This window comes from Trichoderma reesei (genome assembly GCF_000167675.1).
Source record: "Trichoderma reesei QM6a unplaced genomic scaffold TRIREscaffold_54, whole genome shotgun sequence".
Lineage (NCBI taxonomy): Eukaryota > Fungi > Ascomycota > Sordariomycetes > Hypocreales > Hypocreaceae > Trichoderma > Trichoderma reesei.
The window spans coordinates 19,403-34,758 of NW_006711201.1; the positions used below are offsets into that span (position 1 = coordinate 19,403).

General features: G+C 49.4%; 4 protein-coding genes across 4 annotated transcripts; 2 read left to right on the forward strand and 2 right to left on the reverse strand.

Annotated features, from left to right (window-relative positions):
- Positions 1–3,184: 3,184 nt before the first annotated feature.
- Positions 3,185–4,224, forward strand: TRIREDRAFT_124293 (uncharacterized protein; the record flags this gene model as incomplete). The annotated part of the gene is made up of 2 exons (XM_006969936.1): positions 3,185–3,636; positions 3,718–4,224. Exons 1-2 carry the CDS (start codon positions 3,433–3,435, stop codon positions 4,222–4,224), a joined length of 711 nt encoding a protein of 236 aa, XP_006969998.1. The 5' UTR covers positions 3,185–3,432.
- A 509-nt stretch (positions 4,225–4,733) lies between these two features.
- Positions 4,734–6,424, reverse strand: TRIREDRAFT_82668 (uncharacterized protein). The gene is made up of 3 exons (XM_006969942.1): positions 5,866–6,424; positions 5,282–5,733; positions 4,734–5,194 (listed from the first exon to the last, which is right to left on the reverse strand). Exons 1-3 carry the CDS (start codon positions 6,130–6,132, stop codon positions 4,837–4,839), a joined length of 1,077 nt encoding a protein of 358 aa, XP_006970004.1. The 5' UTR covers positions 6,133–6,424; the 3' UTR covers positions 4,734–4,836.
- Positions 6,425–9,154: 2,730 nt separating this feature from the next.
- On the forward strand, positions 9,155–9,834 carry TRIREDRAFT_124295 (cell wall protein). The gene is made up of 2 exons (XM_006969937.1): positions 9,155–9,433; positions 9,525–9,834. The coding sequence occupies exons 1-2, from the start codon at positions 9,184–9,186 to the stop codon at positions 9,719–9,721; spliced, it is 447 nt and encodes a 148-aa protein (XP_006969999.1). The 5' UTR covers positions 9,155–9,183; the 3' UTR covers positions 9,722–9,834.
- Positions 9,835–10,146: 312 nt separating this feature from the next.
- TRIREDRAFT_71119 (uncharacterized protein) lies at positions 10,147–11,236 on the reverse strand (the record flags this gene model as incomplete). Its single annotated transcript, XM_006969943.1, has 2 exons — positions 10,147–10,977; positions 11,036–11,236. The coding sequence occupies 2 exons, from the start codon at positions 11,234–11,236 to the stop codon at positions 10,147–10,149; spliced, it is 1,032 nt and encodes a 343-aa protein (XP_006970005.1).
- Positions 11,237–15,356: the final 4,120 nt, after the last annotated feature.

The window sequence follows — 15,356 nt, forward strand, 5'->3', positions numbered from 1 at the left end:
GAGCCGGCGTACCTGTAAGTGAAGACTGTCTTCTGTGCCTCATATACCATCTTGCCCCGAATTGTGCTGTGACTATCCCACCAAATGCCAGAGCTGAGCGTATGCTTGTATGATCAGATGCAGCCCTTTCAGATTCCGTAGGGTAATAACGTGAAAAGGTCCCAGGAAACCCACGCTGACACAGATAAAATAGTGTTGCCCAACGCGCGGCCCTGGAGGAAACATCCTAGGTACCTTGACGACATGGTCGAAGCTGCAGCCGGCCATGGCTGTGAAACATGTAGTATGCAAGAATGACGAGATGTCTGCAGTTTTTTTTTTTTTTTTTTTTTTTTTTTCCCTTCTGAAGCTTCTGGAGAAACAAGCGACGGGCGTCGTCTATCGAGGTGGCTTCGAACTCTGAATCGAAGCGCAATTCCGAGGGCTTCCTTGAACTGCTTAGGTACTACCTATGTAGGTAGTTGACTGCTTTCAAGTACAACTTCAGCCACGTCAACGCCTCGATTCCGAGGCTTCCTTATTCAGCGACGAAAGGATAGTGCTGCTCAAACCAGGAGCTACATGGCAATTCGCCCTTGCGAGAAATTGAACGTGAATCAATGCTGTATTCTCAGCAACGCCCAAGACCTGAAACTTGGAAAATGTGAAAGAGATTGAGAGATTGGTGCTCATGGCATTTTGCTCCTACTCGAGAGCATCGATTGTCGCTGTCTTTGGTCTGTCACCGCGTCGACTAGAACTGTGTCTCTCTATGCGCGACTGATGGCCGTAGAGGGAACTGTCACCAACGTTGTCGGCAGGCTGTTGAAAAGACAAGGGAAAACCCAATCGAGTTCGAATGTCTCCCTTTCGAGGACAAGCAGCAGAAGTTAAAAAAAATAAGAAGAGAATATCTGGCTGATAGTAAAGTGTCACACGTGGCCTGTTTATTCCGAGAAACAAATGCAAATATTGTAGGGTCAAGATCGCAGCAAGCCGACGAGACAAGACAAGGCCCAGGGCGCCAACAAGGCACAGATCCTTGTCCCAACGGAGACTCCGTCTCTCGCCTTGCTTTCCCCCCGGTACACCGTACCTTAGGCATAGTAAGCATTTCGTACTCGTATGCGTTCTGGTGGTGGTTGTACAAGTGAGTCTACGATACAAATGCTGTATAGTCTTTTGGCAGGAATTGCTGACTGCGAGATGAGGGCGTTGACGACGAGACAAGACTCAACAGGCGAGGGTTCTGATTCAAGGTGCAAGTTGCAGGTACTATTACCCTAGGTACCTTACTGTAGACGCGTGATCGTGCCTGATCTGGGGGGGTTTTGTTCCCCGCCTGTCGGCTGTCGGTGTACTCGTACGTACCGGTGCTGCACAAGGCGGTGAACAGCCGGCTATTTACAAGACTTCTACAGGTAGTATTCACCCCCTCTCCATGAGCCTCATGAACATAGTAGTACCTTATACTGTTTGCAAGTGCCCTGAGATCGAGGCAGAATGATACAGCTGCTAATAAGCGGACAAGAACTCGAAAGCAGGGCGACAGGCAAAATGGACGGGGACAGCCAAGACATGGGAAGAAGCATCTTTTGCGGAGCCCGTGAGATTCCCAACGCCGGCATCTCGGAGACGTGCCGGTGGCTGGTCCGAGCGTCGGGTTCTACTAGTAGCCTGAGCTGTCTTGTTACTGGTATCATGATTTCGTACTACTACTATTAGTACTAAGGTACTATCTAGATGCCCCCAACGAAGTGGCGTCGTGTCTTGGATTGGAATGGCATCAGGGGCACGACACGAGATATGAGAAGGGAGGGACAGATTTGACAGAGATGGAGATACTACTAGCACTCGAGAAAGCTTGTTCTTATCTGAATCACCAGAGACATACTACTACTACTAGTACTCTGATGATGTTTTATCACCGAAACAAAGTGTCTAGAATCTGCACAGGCCTCCATGACCGATTCACACGGAGCACTCATTCCTTTTTCTAGCCCCCCATCATGCGAGCACTAGGAAGAAACCATCCGTCGTCGTTCGATTGCGACTTCAGACTTGATCCTCCGCTCGTGCATACATACTACCTAGACTATAGCAGCATATCCTGTACATACATCTCCAAAGCAGCCGTCTCAGCACAGTGATAGAAGCACCAGTAACTGCTCAGATCGATCCTCACATCAAAACCCGATTCTGTCCTCCCGTAGCTGAATGAATCACCGCCTACCACCAGACTCAGTACCTATCTGTGATTCAACACACAGTGCCCAAAGCAAAGCTCCAGCTCCAGCTCCCCCCCAGAGCTTCCCGATGCCCCTGGACCACTTATCTGTCCGTCTCCGAGCGAGCTCAACAGCTTTCCGATAATCCTCCCATCCCCTCTTTTTCTCTGGCCCTTCTAGCCCCCATCTCATCTCATCTGTTGTCTGGACACCTCCAAGTTACGCATCTACCTGTTCCTCCCGCTCACATTGCGCGCATCAACCATGTATCCGCCTATCGCTCGATAAAAACCCCCCGGAAACGGCCCACTGACCGAAATGCCCGGCATGACGGGGAGCCGTATTCGTAAAAAAGCCCCCCAGCCAACCAGTGGCCCCCAGTTCCCTCTTTCGACACACTCTCTCTCTCTCTCTTCCCTCCAGCCCCAGTTGGCTCCTATCTTCCCCCTCCCTCCCCCAAAACTTGTTGAGCTGATGCATGCCCTTTCCATGCTTGCATCGATGTTCTTCTTTCCATACTTCCTATCAGTACATAGTACTACATACAGTTCTTGTCTGTGCGCGCTCTCAAGGTCAAGGCTCCGCTTAAAAGCACTGCCGAAGGGTTCTAGTACCGCCCAAGGCAACCGGGGCTACTACTACTACTACCTGTAAATAGATCAGGGAGGGGGGGTTCAAGAAGAAAGAAAGACGAATCGTTGCTTGCGTGTTCGTAAGGCACCTTACCTTGTAAGAGAGAACTTGTATCGTAACAGGTCTAACACCTACCTTAAGCTCGAGTATGTACTGTAGTAGGTACATACAGACTGCAAAGTACTCGGTAGCTGTGATCATGCCATCCCATCTCCTTTCCCTCTCCCCCGACTCGACTGAAATGCTAATGCAAGCCTCAGTGCGTATAAGTAGACAGCCCATAGCCAGCCTAGGTATCTACCTACGTACGCCCTTTCTCCCGCAAAGTTCTCCCGCTCTCGACTCTGCCATATCTTTCTTTTTTGCATTTGTCAAAGCTTGAAAGCTATCTTCGTCTTTCCGTTTCCGTGTCTTCCGCCTCTTCCATCATCCCATACAAGCAGTCTCGTGTGTGTTCCGTCAACCGCATAATACAACCAACCATCCTCACCATCACCATCACACACACACACACACACATCATTATATCCTCAGCAATTCATCAACCAAAACAAAACAAAACAAAACAAAACAAAACAAAACATCAAACGCAATGTCTCGCATCGCTGCCCCCGTCGCCAAACTCTCCCGCGCGCTGAGCTCCTCCGCCGCCGCCTCCCGCGCCGCCAACCCGCTGCTCGTCGAAGCGGCCACTTACAACGCCGGCGCCGCCCTCATGCCCAAGTACGCCGAGCTGCTGCGCAACCGGAGGACCACCACCACCACCATCAACACCGCCGCCATTGAGCACTCCGAGGTATGTAGTTATCACCATCACCAACACCTTTTATTATCAATCAGCATCAAGTAGTAGCTAACAAGTTCATTTCCCCCACAGTCCACCCGCTCCCTCACAACAACCCACCGCCCAACCCCCCAGCCCTCCATCGCCAACCGCCCCAAGCCTCTCATGCAGACCTTTTCCACCTCATCAACCTCATCAGCAACAACACCCTCCGCCCACCTCGACGCCGCCATCCTCCCCAGCTTCGCCTCCCTCTCCTCATCATCTTCATCCTCATCAACATTCGCAGACCTCCCCCGCATGCCCCTCCTCCCAGACAGCTACGCAACCGCGCATCCCGCCCCGGCCGCAGATCCCCCCGTCTCCATCGCCAGCTCCTCCATCGTCGCCGTCAACCCCGACGCCGTCGTCCCCGCCACGCCCCTCTCCTCGCTCAGCGGCGTCCTCGACACCGTCGAGCTCAAGTTCGTCCACGAGCCTGAGCCCGCCAAGGTCGACGAGGCAGGCGGCGAGACCAGCCAGGGCATGATTCGCGATCTGTGGAAGGGCATGGTGGAGGATGTCCTGGGCGCGGGGCAGGCTCTGCGCAAGTCGACTTGAGCGGGGGCGCTGTGCTCAAAGGGGTCAGTGTGATTCTCGAGAGTTGTGTTTTCGCTTTTTTATTTTTTTTTTCCCCTCCCTTTCTTGATATGAGTTATTGTTTTGTTTGGACCAAGTTGTCGAGTCAGGCGTCTACCCCTTTCAAAACAGGGCGTATTATGGATGCTGCGGACAAGAGTCCCCCTCGTTATGAACTCGAGATATATAGAAACTTTTAATCAAAAAACCACAAATTCCATTTTCCGTTACATCATTTTTCCTTGCATTGTTCAATCTAGTCCTCATTTCAAATCGCTATTGCCGTGCTGAAAAGCGATCCTCTTGCTGGTTGCTTGGTTGCTTGTTCTTCCAGGATCTGCCTGACAGGATTGTAGAGCCTATATAACTTGTGTAAAACATCAAAAGGAAAAGCGTCGTTGATAAGGTCTTTCTGTTTGTCCTTGCTTGTCCTGATAAAAACCAATCTTGCCCTCGTTCCCCCTCGTTCCCCTCATCACCCTCATCAGCCTCATCAGCCAGTACACATCCTCTTCTTTTCTCCTCCACTGCCCCTTCGTCCATAGACGCATCCGTTATTATGTACCATCATCTCCCCGTCGCTTCTCCCGCCTTTTACCTCTTCTTGGCCGACGGCCTGGGCTTGCACTCGTCATTGTTCACCGGATGCAGCATCACCTTGATCGGGTAGCTCTGCGTGTTGTGCTGGAAGCCCTTGCTCCAGTCATAGCTAATGGCGTAGGCAAAGATGCTTCCCGTCTTGTTGAACGTCGTCGCCGTGATGCTGCCGCCCACGTTGGGGTATCCCTTGAGCCGGTGCTTGGCGTCCTTGTCCCAGAAGTGGAACGTGCCGTCGGATCCCGCCGTGCTAAAGGTGCCGTGTACGGGGTGGAAGGAGATGTCGTTGACGGCGTGCACGTTGACCACGTTGTTGACGACCGGGTCGCGATGGCACTTGAATGAAAAGTTGGACCTGAAAGCAGAGAGCAAGGTATTAGCGCGAGTGATGACGCAACAAAGACAATTGACAAGGAAGCCAAAAGACAAGAGGGCAACTCACGAGGCGTCCTTTTCCTCCACGTATTGAATGGCACAACGGCCCTCGATACTACCGATAGCAAAGCCCGTCGAGTCGGGGAAGCAGCTGACGACTCTCGTCTGCCACTTAAGCGGGCTCTGCAGCGTCTTGTAGAACTTGGTCGGGTTTTTGAGGTCGACCACGTTGATGTACCGATCCGCGGTGCCAATGACGAGCAGGTTCTGCTGCACGTCCATGGTGTACACGCGCTCCTGGCAGGCCAGCGTCGCCGCCGGCCCCTGCTGCCGCAGGTCCCAGTACTTGACCGTCTTGTCCCACGAGCCCGAGACCACCATGGTGCCGCTGCCGCTGTCAAAGAAGCGGACGCTCCGTACGGGCATGTCGTGCGTGCCAATGACAATGTCCTGCTGGGACGCCAGATCGCACACCTTGACGTTCTTGTCCGCACCGGCCGAGGCTACTTTTGTGCCGTCCTGCAATTTCCCTGGAATCAGCATCAATCTCAACATAACATCAATTGAGGCCTTCATCTTCTTTCCACCGCCCTCTAATCCGTCCACTTCAAGCCACTAAGAACAATACTCCCTCAAGCCTCCGTTGCTCACCTTTGAAAAGTCAACGCCCAGCACGGGCTGACTGTGCTCGTACGCGTGCCGTCCCTGGCTCTGCCCGTTCTGCGCAATCTCGTAGATGCGGACCTTGTTGTCCCAGCTGGAAATCGCCAGGAAATCGGGCGTGTTGGGCGCCGGCGAAAAGGCCAGGTCCGAGATGCTGTCCGTCGGCGGGTCGCTGAGCGCGACGTCCTGCTTCAGATCGCCCACGGTTGTCGACGCAGAGGCGCTCGAGGCCGCCGAGCCAAAGAGGCTAGCCATGGCTACGATGGCGATTCAAGCTTCCGAGGGTCGAGGAGGGAACGTTTGTGAGAATGGATCTTTCTTTCGTGTCGATCGAGTCCTCCCGGCCGTGTATGTCTCAACGAATTTTTTCCCTTCCACGGGATTCGATTCGACGTCCTCGGCGCGTTGACAGCGCGACGTCAGTCTTGCTTCCTTGGCCTTCTCTTGCCTCCTTCGCCTTGATCGAGAAAAAGGGCACAAGGCACGCAAAGATTGTGCTGTTGCGCCCGAGTATCGCGTTTTCCTCTTCCGGGGGAGGGACGTTAATGATTGTTATATGCCGAGATGCAGCTCCAGGCACGAAGGCAGCGATCTTAGCATTCTCAACGCGACGCTCGGATTGGCTCGTGAGCTTTTGCCAGGCTGAACCAGGTTGTGACAGGCCCGCATAGATGCATACCGTTACTCTCTTGATGCATAGACCCATAATTACTTACGTACATACAGCTTGCAGGTCTCCACTAAAAAATCACCAGAAAGAAAAGAAAAGAAAAAAATTCCGAGCTTTCTTGCTTTTTCTTCTTTTCTTCTTCCTCTTCACCCCCCCTTTGCTCAACAAATCGCCATTCGAAGCTCACACACGGAGATGCTCTTTTCGAAGAGCATCTCGCACCTCAAAAAACAAGCTTTGGGAGAAAGTCCCCGGACGTCTCCTCTTCTACGAGGAGCATGCGGAAACGCGCCGCCATAGAAGCACTGCGGCTGACCTCCGCGCCTTGGCCCAGCCGCGGCATCTGCCCTGCCTACTGCTAAATTCGTCCTTCTTTGTCCTCTTTTTTTCCGGCACGAACCTTGTTTTCCCTTTCGTTTCTGTTGCCGGCCGCTTATGGATGAAGATACGAGTCCGAGCTGGGAGCGCAACGACTGGGAATAGGGGTGAGTTTGGAGAGGGGACGAAGGGGTTGGATGGTAGGTGGACGTTTCGATGTTCTTTCGCGGTTGTGGTATCGGGTGCAGAGGATTTGTTGTCGAGGTCGATAGGTATGCGATTGCCCGGCTGTGTCACAGCAGCTTGGTTACTCGATGGGGCCCATTCTTGATGCAAAGGGGGCGTCAAAACGCCGTCTCTGTCGTGACGGACATCCTTTTTTTTTTTTTAACACTCTGAAACTTCGTTGGAAGTTTCTTTTCCCTCTTTGAAGGATGACCTGACGGTGGAGATGGCCAGAAGCTCATATGATGATGACCAATATAGAGTCAAGCACCGAGTCAAGACAACGTCTTGCCGTTGCGGATAAAAATATTTCAATGTCAACTGACGAGCTTCTGACATCTCTACCTTTGTAACAATGGGTACCTACCTGGTACCTAGGCGAAGGAGGGTATATGTATCTCATCTTTGGGGGCTACAGTCCACGCCGAGTGGCTTTGGTCTCGCAGCTTCACCTTTTCCATCACCCATCATAAGGTAGGCAGACTTTTCTCTTCGTAATCATAAGGCACACACGCCCAGTCATAAAGCTGCAGATTGTGCCAGGCCATCTCATTACGAGCGTGGCAGCGTAGCATCCCGGCTCAACGCCGAGACATTCCCAACCCCCAACCAGACAAGGGCCTCCCAAATCCCCTTGCCCTCAACCGGCTCTCGCAAACACAGCTCGAGATACACATCATCATCATCATCATCACGAACAATAAAAGAAGCCTTGGCAGACACAAAACCAATAAACTCGTCAGCCCCGTTGCCCGCCAAGCCCCTATCCACCCTCTCCTCATGGCCACCAACCAAAACATCGTGCAACGGCCGCCTAACTACTAGTGCATATCCTTGGACGATCGAAAACCTCGAAATTGCAACATCTTGGCGCCAGTTCCCCTGGCTGCTTTATAGCAACTGTAATCATAATAGTACTGTGCCAACTTACTATGTATGGTACCTGGTAAAGTGGTGAAGGATGCTATAAACTACCGCGACTCGGACCAAAAGCGTGACGGGAAACGCCAGAAGCTTGCCGCAACCGGCGACGGTTTGGCAGATCGAGGGGGGGCCCAGCTTTTCCCGGGTTTTGCTGACGCCTCCAGGGCCTTGTCGATATTAGCCGGACTTGTTGTTACGAGTAATGCTGAAGAATTGTTAGTATTACATACTGTACGATACGTGCCAACACCAGGTAGTACCAAGAAATAATAGAGCACCCAAGCACTCGTCATACAAGCCGTGTCAAGCCTGTCGATTCCTGGATGTCGCTCAACCACTGCCATGTTACATGACACAGCCAATATGTCGCCAACTGAGCCGAATCACAGCGTCCCGTCGAATAAAACCCAGCAAATCGACTCTCACGCCCACCCTCCAGATGTCAGAAGGGAAATCCTTCCAGCTTTCACAAAATGCGCCACACTCTGCAATCCACACACACACACGGCACGCCGTACCTGAGCGAACGATCCCTCACCTCCATGTCCAAAACAAGGATTCCCCCCTCCCCAGCTTTTTCTTCTTCTGCCGTCTTCTTCGAATCCTTTTTTTTCCCAGCCAGCCCACCCCTAACACTCCAACAGGCCGTCCAACCGTAGTGGGTTTCACATCCCCCATCCCTAGCCCTGGCGACCTTTCTTCTGCTCTCTCTCGCGGTTAAAGTGCAGACGTCCGCGGGAATTATATTGGCTGCCTTTCGACAGTCTAGCTCTCTTTGTCGGACTAAGCTCTGTGATGGGACACCAGTGAGCTAAATTGTCTCCCCAGCTTAGGCTTGGAACGGTGTTAGTGATGGATCCCCCTTGTTTGCGTTGGGGGTGGTGATATTGCGTATCGTGGCTGGCAGGATGGGTAGTAGTAGTAGCCATGTTCGAAGAGAAAGCGAGCGCCCGAGGGCGAGAAAGAGAGCGATGTCGTTTTGTCTCCCGACCATGGGGCCCTTCCTTGAATCGGGTTGCTGTGTCAAGTCGTATACCTAACCTCGTAGTCCCACACGGTCTGAGTTCGCCTCTCTCTTCCCATCTCCCTCTCGATCAACCTCAGATATCCACAATCGACCTGTAGATCGTGCATCCGTCTCTCGTCTTCGAACCGAAACCATAGTCAGGATGAAGGCCCTCCTCCAGCTCTTCATCCTGCTCTTCGCAGCCGTCACAGCGGGCGCAACAACCACCCCCAATGCTACCACTCTCCTCGACAGTCTCCCCCCTTGTTCCATCAATTGCATCGTCGAGGGCGTTACCAAGGACGGCTGCAGCCTCACCGACCTCGCCTGTGGATGCTCCAAGATCAACGAGCTTACCAAGATCGTGTCGCCATGCCTCGCCAAAGCAGGCTGCACGCTCGAACAGATGACTCGTACGGGTTCCTTGAAATTGCCTGCCCCGTTACTTCGTGATCGTAGCATCTTTGAGCAGCTAACGCGTGCCTGGCTGTCACCCACAAACAGAAACAGCATCAAATGTCGCCCAATTCTGCGAATCCGCAGGCCTCCTTGTCAACGGCACATCGAGTGATGCGGATCCGACCACGACCACAGCGGCAGTAGCGGCAGCCACAACCACGTCGGGCGCCGGCAGGATTTCTGACGAGATGGGTCTGGCCTTTGCTGCCGTTGGCGCTCTCTTGGGGACGGTGGTCTTGTAAGCGGACGATCGAATCGAGGGGTACTCTGGACAGGTTAGAAACGAGCAGGAAGAATTGTACATTGGAAGCTGGGAATCATAATGATGCTCTCAGGAGAGTCATATATTGCTCAGCACGGGTACTATACAACGACGGCGATCGCTCTCTGTGGGACAAGCTTAGCGTGTCGACGAACAGCCCGTCAAGGGCATTATCATCCATTTTTTTCATTCCAAATTCTAGCAGTAACCGAACGGCAGTTCTGGTCTAGTGTATCGTGGTGTCATTCAGATCATCAAACATCTTTTCCCTCAAGTTTACCCCCAACGCACAAGGCTGTATCAAGGTCTAAACATCAAAGAAGAAAAGGGGGGAGGCGGGCGGATGTCGTTTGGGTAAAACAGAGAGGCTTGCGTCTGGGCGGGCTTCGTAAATGGGTATGGCTATCAGCCAGGTCCGAATCTGGCCAGGGCGCCGTGGTTGCCGCCGTCAAACGTATCGTGGAGTTCGTCCAGAGCGTGGAACTTTGCTGCCAGCTTCATACCCTCCCGGCGTTGAGCCTCAACGCGGCGCCAGTCCCATTCGCCATCAGCCGCCGCCAGGTCCACGTCGCTCAAATCAACAGACTCGTCGCCCAGGTAATTCTCGCCACTCTGCCATCCACCAGGTCGGGGAGGCAGCAGACCGGCGTCCGCGAGCACGATGGCGGGGTGAACAGTAAAGCGGCCGACCTTGAAAACGTACTTGCTCATGGCTGTGGCATGGATCTTCTTCTCCCATCCGCCGGTGGCGTCCTTGTGGTCTCGGGTCCGGACGCGGCCGAAGCGGGGATCGAGCCATTCGGTAGGCCGTGCAGCGCCTTTGGGCATAAAGTAGGTGACAATGTACACCCACTTGCGATCCCAGGCAGCGATCCGACTCCAGAGCTCGTAGGACTGGTAGGCGGATATCTCCCGCTTAAAGCTGCACATGACGGAGCCCAGTGCAATGGCAAAGTTGCCCTTGACAGGCTCACGGGTGCGCGGGTCACGAACGAGCCTTGTCTTCTGGTTGTTGGACATGTTTCGAATGGCGGGCCGCAGCAGGTAGGCGCAGAGGTGTGTTCGTGAAATGTCGAGGTCGGCAAAGTAGGTCGAGTTGGACTTGTGAAGGTTGTAGTCTATCTCTAGTAGCGGAGCTTTTGTTTCGGTGATCATGGGCTTGAATAAGGCACGAGGGCCGAGTCTTGGTGCATTGCGGAAGACCATGTGGTAGAGCATGGCATAGAATATGCGATACTGCCCATCATGCTCGTTAGTCATGGTGTAGCCTAGGATGAGGGCAAGAGTCACTTACAGTCCATGCCAGAGGCAAAGTCTTCCAGTTGAAGATGATGAAGAAGAGCAGCAGGATCCGTGATGTCCGGCCGGGGCCGGTCAGAAAGGACTGCACCAAGGCAGGCCAATCGATGCGCCATGCAGCGTAACCCATGGATCCAACGGCAACTGAGATGATGGGGATAGTCAGGGCGAACCCGCCAAGTCTGGAAGATGACATGGCTCGGTCGTGGTGTCGCCCACGCATCTCGTTTTCGGTGTGTTTCGTGTCCGTATGCTCTTGAGTTGAGGCTTGCGCAGCAGCTTCGCGACAGCAGTTGGGTTGCCGAAGGGCGGTGCGAGGCACTGGCGGTTCCTCCACTTGGTATCACACCGGCGGCTCGGTTTGCGAAGTCTTGTTGGGCGCGTGATCGGTAGATTCCTGGGGAACGAGAAACAAGTCGTCTGGTTGTGTATATCGACGAAGAACAAGAAAAAGGAAAACGGGCGGAATCTAGTCGCGCGTGGCTGGAATGCGGTAACGATGCGCATGCGCAATCGAACGGGGAGCTGCGATTTGATCTGGATAAGGTACGTAGGCGAAAATCCAGGAACCGAGCCTTTATTGAGTGCAGGGATTTGCGCGGGCTTTTCGCTTTCGGCCGCCTCGGGCCCCGTAATTTTTGCTTTGTCTCGGTCAACAGCGAGAGGCGCCGAGCCGAGGTTCGTGGGTCGGATGAGATTTTGGTGTGACAACACCAGACACGAGAAGGTACTAATGTGCGTGACGACCTGTGGTTGAAGAGACGACAATTGAGGTGGCGAGGGAGAAGAGACGAAGGGGAAGAGGATGAGAGAGAAGGGAAGGGAAAAAAAGAAGAGGAGGAGGAGAAGAGGGATATCATAATAAAAGGAGCAGAATGTTTCAAACAAACTCTATTGGCGAGGCGGACCCGTGGTCGAGCTGGGAAGGAACGTGGAACGTGGATGCCAGTTGCCGAGCATTGTCCCTGCATGCTCCTCCTTCCTCGTGCGCGTGTTACACGTAGCATGTAAGGTAAGGTACATTCCCAGCAACGGAACTGAAACCGCATGAAGAACAGAATGCTAGTAATATCTGATGTAGGTACCTTAAGATGAGATACCTTCTAGGAGATAATAATCCTGTCCCAACTACCGAGAAAAATGCGTCAGCAAAAGAGGGGCCATGAGGTCGGGGATGCGTTTGACTTTGATGTGGTTGGACGGCCGGTCTCGAGACACGCGGATGCCGGGCCTGGTGACGGTAATGCAATGCGTGCCCAACAAGGTGTTTGCATCAGCATCACCGCCAGCATCACCAGCATCAGCATCAGCATCATCACCATCACCATCACCATCACCATTAGCGTCACCACCAGCAATCCATGACTATCTTACCCAAGGTACATACCTAGCATGACAGTCACTTCACCACGTTTTGTCATTGTTTGTTTCTCTCTGTATCCTTTCCCCTTGACCATCCCACACCCCCCCTTTATCTGAGCTGTTCCAACTTCCATGAGTTCCGGCTCTCTCTTAATGCCAGACTTTCCTTGTCTCCTCCCCCTCTGCATAAACAACTGCCAGCGAAGCCCTCCCTCCTAGACTGGTAAGACAAGCTGTCTATAGGTCACCTATATAAGCTGTATATAGATATATATAGGTAATCCCTAGCGCTAGAAAAAAGATTACCTATATATAAACAGCTTAATGTTTCTTTTAGCGCTAAAGATTACCTATATATATACAGCTTAACTATTATTATTTAGGTTATAATTAAGGAATTAATTATAAACACCTAAACTTATATTTATTATTTAATATAATAAAAAAAAAGAATTAATTCTATTTATTTTTAAAATTAATTTAAATATATTTATATATTAACTAAAACCTAAACTTAAGGTAAAAGAGAATTAATAAATAAACAGTTATTAAATAGTAGCTTAAAGGTTATATAAAGAGTGAATATTTATAATTTACCTTATAATATAAACAGCTTAAAGAAATAATAAATAAATACTATTAAATATAAAGTAAGTTTAAAAATATTATAGATTTTTTTTAAAATTAATTAAAGTCTATTTAAGGTCTTTTAATAAATAATTTTATAGTTAAAAGAGAAACTTAAATAAATACAGGCAGAAATATATTATATATTTAGAGGAAAGTAAATTAATACTTATATAAAAAGTAAAAAGTATTATACTCTTTCTCCTTTTACTTAAGGGTAAGGTAATATATAAGTTTTTCCCCTTACTACTAATTTATATTTCTTATTTATATTCTTTTTTATTTATAATAGCCACTAATACTATTAAGTATTAAAAGCTAATAATAACTACTTTTTTTTAAAATAATGCTATAAATATACTAGGATATAAAGGCCTATAAGGCTTATTATAGTAAAAATAGCATTAGTTTATATATTAATAAGAAAATGCTACTGCTAAAGCTAAATTATATAAGCTTTTATAATTAAATTTATAATAAATAATAATTAATATTTTACTAATATTAAATTCTAAAATAATAAAGTTATTATTATACTAAGGGAAGCTTTTTATTAGTATATTAGTATTATAAGCATAATATACTTTAAGGTAAGAGCTATATTATAATATAAAGAGAATATATTCTAATAATATTTTAAAATACTTTATATAAAAAAATAGGCATATTAAGAAAGTATTATAAAGAGTGCTATAACTTAAAGATTATCTTTAAGGAACCTAGTAGCTATAAGGCATGCTATTAAAATAAGCTAATATATAAGTAAACTAAATATAATTTAAGAATATTATTAAACTAATTCCTAGGCTAGTATTATAAAATTAAGAATAACTTAAAGCTAGAATAAATTCTAGTTAATATAAAGGCTTAAAATGCAGCTTAATAATAGGAGGCCCTGCCTATCCTTTTTATTAATTTAGATAATACTAGTTTAAGTGTAAGAGCTGCAGCCTTATAAATAGAATTATTACTGCTTTAAAATTTAAAATAAGATAGGTTAATATTATTTATAAAATAATGCTTAATTTAGTTTAATAAATATCTTTTTTTATAATTTTTTTAAACCTTAAAATAAGTAATAATAATTAGCTATTAAAAAAAGATTAATTTTAATATTTTCTTTAATTAATTTTAAAAAAAAAATAAAAAAATAAAAAAGTTAGTTTATTTAAATAATTTTAAATTAAATTAAATATTATTTAAAATAAAAAAAAACTATAAAATAAATATATAAATAAATATATAAATAAATATATAAATAAATATATAAATAAATATATAAATAAATATATAAATAAATATGGGTACCGAGCTCGGAGACATCCTCACGGACATACCTGTTTGCGGAGTGATGTGTGTATCAGCTCAGAGTTCCACGGGTCGTACGAGCCAGGAAGATTTCGCGTGAAAGCCGGGGGGGCCGAATGCGGGAAAAAACCCACGTTTAATGGAGTTGGGTGAAAGGCCCTTTTTCCTTTCGGGAAGAGTTGGCGGGCAAGGGGGTGTTCACGAACTTGTCTACCGAGCGGGAAAAGGGGCGGTTCCCACAATTGGGGGGTTTAAACCCTCTGGGCCAAATTAAAAAAAATAGAATCCAAAACGCTCTTTGGGGGGGCGGGAGGGGGTTTTGGGTCTTCCCCCAAAGGGGGGGGAAAGGGGGTTTTCCCCAAAACCCCGGGGGGGGTTTCCACAGAGAAAAAAACCGTGTTTGAAAAAAAAGAAAAAAAAAAAGGGGGGGGGGGGGGGAAAAAAATTCCCCCGGGGTGGGGGGGGTTTTTTTATAAAAACCCGCCGCCCCCCCCCGGCGGCCCCCGCAAAAAAAAAATTTTTCGGCCCGGGGGGGGGGGGGGGGAGAAAACCCCCCGGGGGGGGGAACAAAAAAAATAATTTTTGGGGGGTCTTCTCCCCCGAGGAAAAAAAATTCCCACAAAAAGAAAAATTTCTTGGGGGGGAAAAAGAAGCGGGGGGGCGTTTTTTTAATAAAGAACACCTCCCTTTCTCTCCCTCTTCTTCCCCTTTTTTTTGGGGGGGGAGGGGGGGGGGGGGGAAGATATTTTATAATAAAAAAAAACAAGAGGGGGGAGGAGGGAGAGAAGATATAACCTTTTGAGTGGTGTGGGGGGGCGGGGGCGGGGGGGCGGGGGCGCCCCCGCCGACGAGGGGGGGGGGGGGGGGGGGGGGGGGTTGGTGGGCGCGAAAACACACACACCCCCCCCCCCCCCCCCCCCCCCACCCCCCACCCAACACACCCCCCACCCCCCCCCCCCCCCCCCCCCCGCCCCTCTCCTCCCTCTCTTCTTCCTTTCTTCTCTCTTTCTTGATTTTTT

Bases quoted from the DNA above. Each gene is read 5' to 3' on its own strand.
- TRIREDRAFT_82668 (XM_006969942.1), bottom strand. From the start codon at position 6,132: ATGGCTAGCCTCTTTGGCTCGGCGGCCTCGAGCGCCTCTGCGTCGACA. The intron at 5,734-5,865 runs GTGAGCAACGGA...GGGAAATTGCAG, and splicing joins TGGGCGTTGACTTTTCAAAG to GACGGCACAAAAGTAGCCTC. The intron at 5,195-5,281 runs GTGAGTTGCCCT...CTCTGCTTTCAG, and splicing joins GTGGAGGAAAAGGACGCCTC to GTCCAACTTTTCATTCAAGT.
- TRIREDRAFT_124295 (XM_006969937.1), top strand. From the start codon at position 9,184: ATGAAGGCCCTCCTCCAGCTCTTCATCCTGCTCTTCGCAGCCGTCACA. The intron at 9,434-9,524 runs GTACGGGTTCCT...ACCCACAAACAG, and splicing joins CACGCTCGAACAGATGACTC to AAACAGCATCAAATGTCGCC.